The following is a 3,971-nucleotide window of genomic DNA, read 5'->3' as shown; positions in this document are numbered from 1 at the left end:
CAGCGAGCTCTGTTTTCCTAGGACGCAAATAAGTCGAGCGGGCCGGATGGCCTTTCTCTCATCGTGCCGAGATCGTTTGCCCACGAGCTGGTGCTAACACGTTTATTCCGTCAATCATATTCTAAAGGCGGGCTTGTGGAAGTCACCCCTTGTCCATCTATTTAAAAAAGGAGACCGGTGGGACCTGGGGTACTACTGGCCTATTGCTATTATCTCCCTTCTCTCCAAAATCATGGCTAGCATTATTATCCACCAGCTGGTATATCTAAAGGGTCATCTTTTGGGATAGCTAACAATTAGATGGGCGGCGGCTATCGCAAGCAGGCTGGTCGTTAGCCTGTATAGATCAATGGCCTTCGATCGTATACACAAAGTGCTCTTGCATCATTTTGCCTATTCATTGACCGCGAAGTTTGTGATATGTCGAACGCCTCATACATTTTGCTAGGCAGATAACGGTACTGGATATGCCAGATACACGGGCCGTGCAGGGCTTTCGGAATACCGTTCATCAGTGCTGGCAGAAACTTGTGTCTTTTATCAAGTCCTCTCTAGAGAGGGTTGTGAAATGGGGTATGAAACTAAAAGTAATAAATACAATCTTAATCTTTCTTAGAAGCTATTAACCACTAAGCCTGAACTAGGTAATCCTGTGTTTCAGGTGTAAAGAGCTGACATACAAATTAAATTATCACTAAAAAGAAAAACTAAATAAATGAAAAAGGTAAAAATATACCTACTTTACAGGTTGGACTGCGGACTGGCAGTTAGGTATAATGCCCCAAGTACAATCAAACTTTGATATAACAGTGAACCCGCTCTGTAGTCAAAGGCCCAGAGGAAACGAAGTGAGGTTGGAGAATTATAATGGTAAGATTATGCTGTAATAGTAAGTTCTTAGTAAAAAAACCTCAGAACAAATAAATATTGATTTAAATTTGTAGCCATCCCAATCAGTCCAAACAGACATGGAACAGTATAGAACGTACAAAAATAATTTCTTGCAAAAAATGCAAGCGTACCTGCAATTCTAGACTAAGAATACTCAATAAAGTTGCCACTAAACCAAACACACTAAATCTAAATCTGCTAGGCTGAAAATTTTTCTAAAAATAAATGTCGTAATATGTTTTTAAATATAGCAATAATATGTTTCATCTTACAGTTGAAGAATATATCCAGCATAATAAAAATAAAATCTTAATTCAAGAATACAATCAATCTGATGATTTGAAGAAACATAATCGAATACATACTGGTGAAACGCCATATTCTTGTAAATTATGTGGTAAGAGCTTCAATCAATCAGGTGCATTGAAGATACACAACAGAATACACACTGGTGAAAAGCTATGTGGTAATAGCTTCAAACAATCAGGTGCATTGAATAAACTCAATAAAATACATGCTGGTGAAAAGCCGTATACCTGTAAAGTATGTGGAAAGAGCTTCAATCAATCAAGTGCGTTGAAGATACACAATAGAATACACACTGGTGAAAAGCCATATTCTTGTAAAGTATGTGGTAAGAGCTTCAATCAATCAGGTGTATTGAGGAGCCACAATAGAATACACACTGGTGAAAAGCCATATTCTTGTAAGGAATGTGGTAAAAACTTCAATAAATCAGGTGATTTGAAGATGCACACTAGATTACACACTGGTGAAAAGCCATATTCTTGTAATGAGTGTGGTAAGAGCTTCAATCAATCAGGTTCATTGAAGAAACACAATAGGATACATACTGGTGAAAAGCCATTTTCTTGTAACGAATGTGGTAAGAGCTTCACCCAATCAGCTGAATTGAAGATGCACAATAAAATACACACTGGTGAAAAGCCATATTCTTGTAATCAATGTGGTAAGAGCTTCAATCAATCAGGAGCATTGACGAAACACCATAGAATACATACTGGGGAGAAGCCATATTCTTGCAATGAATGTGGTAAGAGGTTCAATCAAACATGTATATTGAAGAGACACAGTAGAATACATACTGGTGAAAAGCCTTATTCTTGTAAAGTTTGTGGTAAGAGCTTCTCTCGATCAGGTCCTTTAAAGAGACACAATAGTATGCATACTTGTTAATAGCCATATTCTTGTAATAGACCTCTATTGAAGAGCCTTAATAGAAAACACACTGGTGTAAAACTATATTCTTGTAATGTATGTGGTAAGAGCTTCACTAAATCAGGTGATTTGAAGATGCACAATAGAATACACACTGATGAAAAGCCATATCCTTGTGATTAATGTGGCAAGAGCTTCAAATAACCTGGTGATTTGAAAAAACAATAGAATATATATGGTTAACGTATAAGTTGCATGTGGTATGAAATTTAATATCTTAAAATATTATTATAGGATACATTTCTAAATTTTGCTAATGAATATTGTTATACTCATTTGAATGCTATTGTAACTTTTGTACTTCATCCTGACTTGCACTAAATAACTTATAAAGTTTTACAGTGAATAATGCTATTTTGACTTTGACATATAGATAAATCTTGTTGGGCTATTTGTGTCCGTAATGGAGGATATTTTCTGATGCCGTCTGTTTCGTCGAAAATTGTAGAGAGAATTGTTTGTTTACTGTAGAGGTTTTGTCCTAACAATTAAATATTACTCAGCTTTATCATAGCTGCCGTGCTTGTATAGTTATGTTATTGAGTTACAATTTGTAATTACGTTAATTTTATGATTCTTGTATTTTATTTGTGTAAATAGTAAGTACGAAGTGCACAGCAACTTATTTTTTTTTTAATAACTGTCGATATGTTTCGTATACTTAGAATATAAGGTAGAGTATGAGTTATATTATAGTTACATATATATAGTTTACAAGGTAGAAGAAAACTTTATATGTATGAAATAAATTGTTACATAACAAAATATTTGAATAAAATAAAGAGTCTTTATATCTCTTATTATTCCAAACGAATATTATTAATATTTTCTTAATTTGCCTCATTTAGGTGACGATCAAGATAAACTACAATAGTTCATCGAACAATTAATTCAGTTGTTATTTGTCGATTTTTATTGGTGATCTCAAAACATATTAATAAAAGACATTTATTTCCTCAAAATTTATTCCTTTTTGACTAGTCCTCAGTAACCTCAGCAGGTTACCAACATTTTTCCTAGTTTAATTTATAAAATATGAAGTAGTTTTGTGTCAAGCTCTTACATTTCATGTATCAAGGCTATCAGCTCGTCCATCCTAACAGCCCCTTCCTCTCAGGTCTGAGGTAGACTATTTTTACTCTTTCTTGGTTTAAGCATTAAGATTGCGATAGTTGTACCTACAATATCAATAATTATTACCTGTTTTCCCGTTAAATAGGGTAAAAATTTAGTAATGGCAATATTAATTTCCTATTGATATAAATTTCATAAAGTAAATACAGATAATATTATGTCAGACTATCGCATACGGTATACGCTGATGACTCGTCTATAGAATCCATAGTCTAAGTATTTTTGCCAATTCACAGATAAGTTGGTATTACTATATGTCAAATCGGACAAAGGGCGGGAAACTTAAGATCGGTCGCACGTAATTTTGATAATTTTTCATTTTATTTTTAAATTTCATGTAAATATTTAGATATTTTGATCAGATAAGTTGTAGTTTGTATATATTTTAGTAGTTAGTTTGTATTAAAGTGTAAATTTGTTTATTTGTGTAAATTAAATCCTATTGGTAAGTCTTCTTTTCTTCACTTTTCTATGATATGATGGATCCCCCGGATGATCCTGGGGGGACAGCCCCTGATATAGGTCATGTAGTGACAATTTCCAATAATGACGATGGTAGCACGATGGATACAGATGGTTCTGTGTCTCAGACATCTAGTGGCCGTAAAAGAGTGTCAGCTCGACCCAGAATATGCAGACACTGTAATAAAAGACGACGAAAACACTGTGGTGATAAGAAGGATATTAAGGAAAGTGATTGCAAATGT

General features: G+C 34.2%; 1 protein-coding gene across 1 annotated transcript; it reads left to right on the top strand.

Moving 5' to 3' along the window:
- Positions 1-776: 776 nt before the first annotated feature.
- On the top strand, positions 777-3,713 carry LOC126973828 (zinc finger protein 239-like). The gene is given in 2 exon segments (XM_050821176.1): positions 777-870; positions 1,166-3,713. Coding segments are annotated over 2 exon segments (1,182 nt in total). The 3' UTR covers positions 2,254-3,713.
- Positions 3,714-3,971: the final 258 nt, after the last annotated feature.

This window comes from Leptidea sinapis, chromosome 2, assembly GCF_905404315.1.
Source record: "Leptidea sinapis chromosome 2, ilLepSina1.1, whole genome shotgun sequence".
Taxonomy (NCBI): Eukaryota; Metazoa; Arthropoda; class Insecta; order Lepidoptera; family Pieridae; genus Leptidea; species Leptidea sinapis.
The sequence above is the reverse complement of the archived record's forward strand: the minus strand, read 5'-3'. Positions and strand labels throughout refer to the sequence as shown.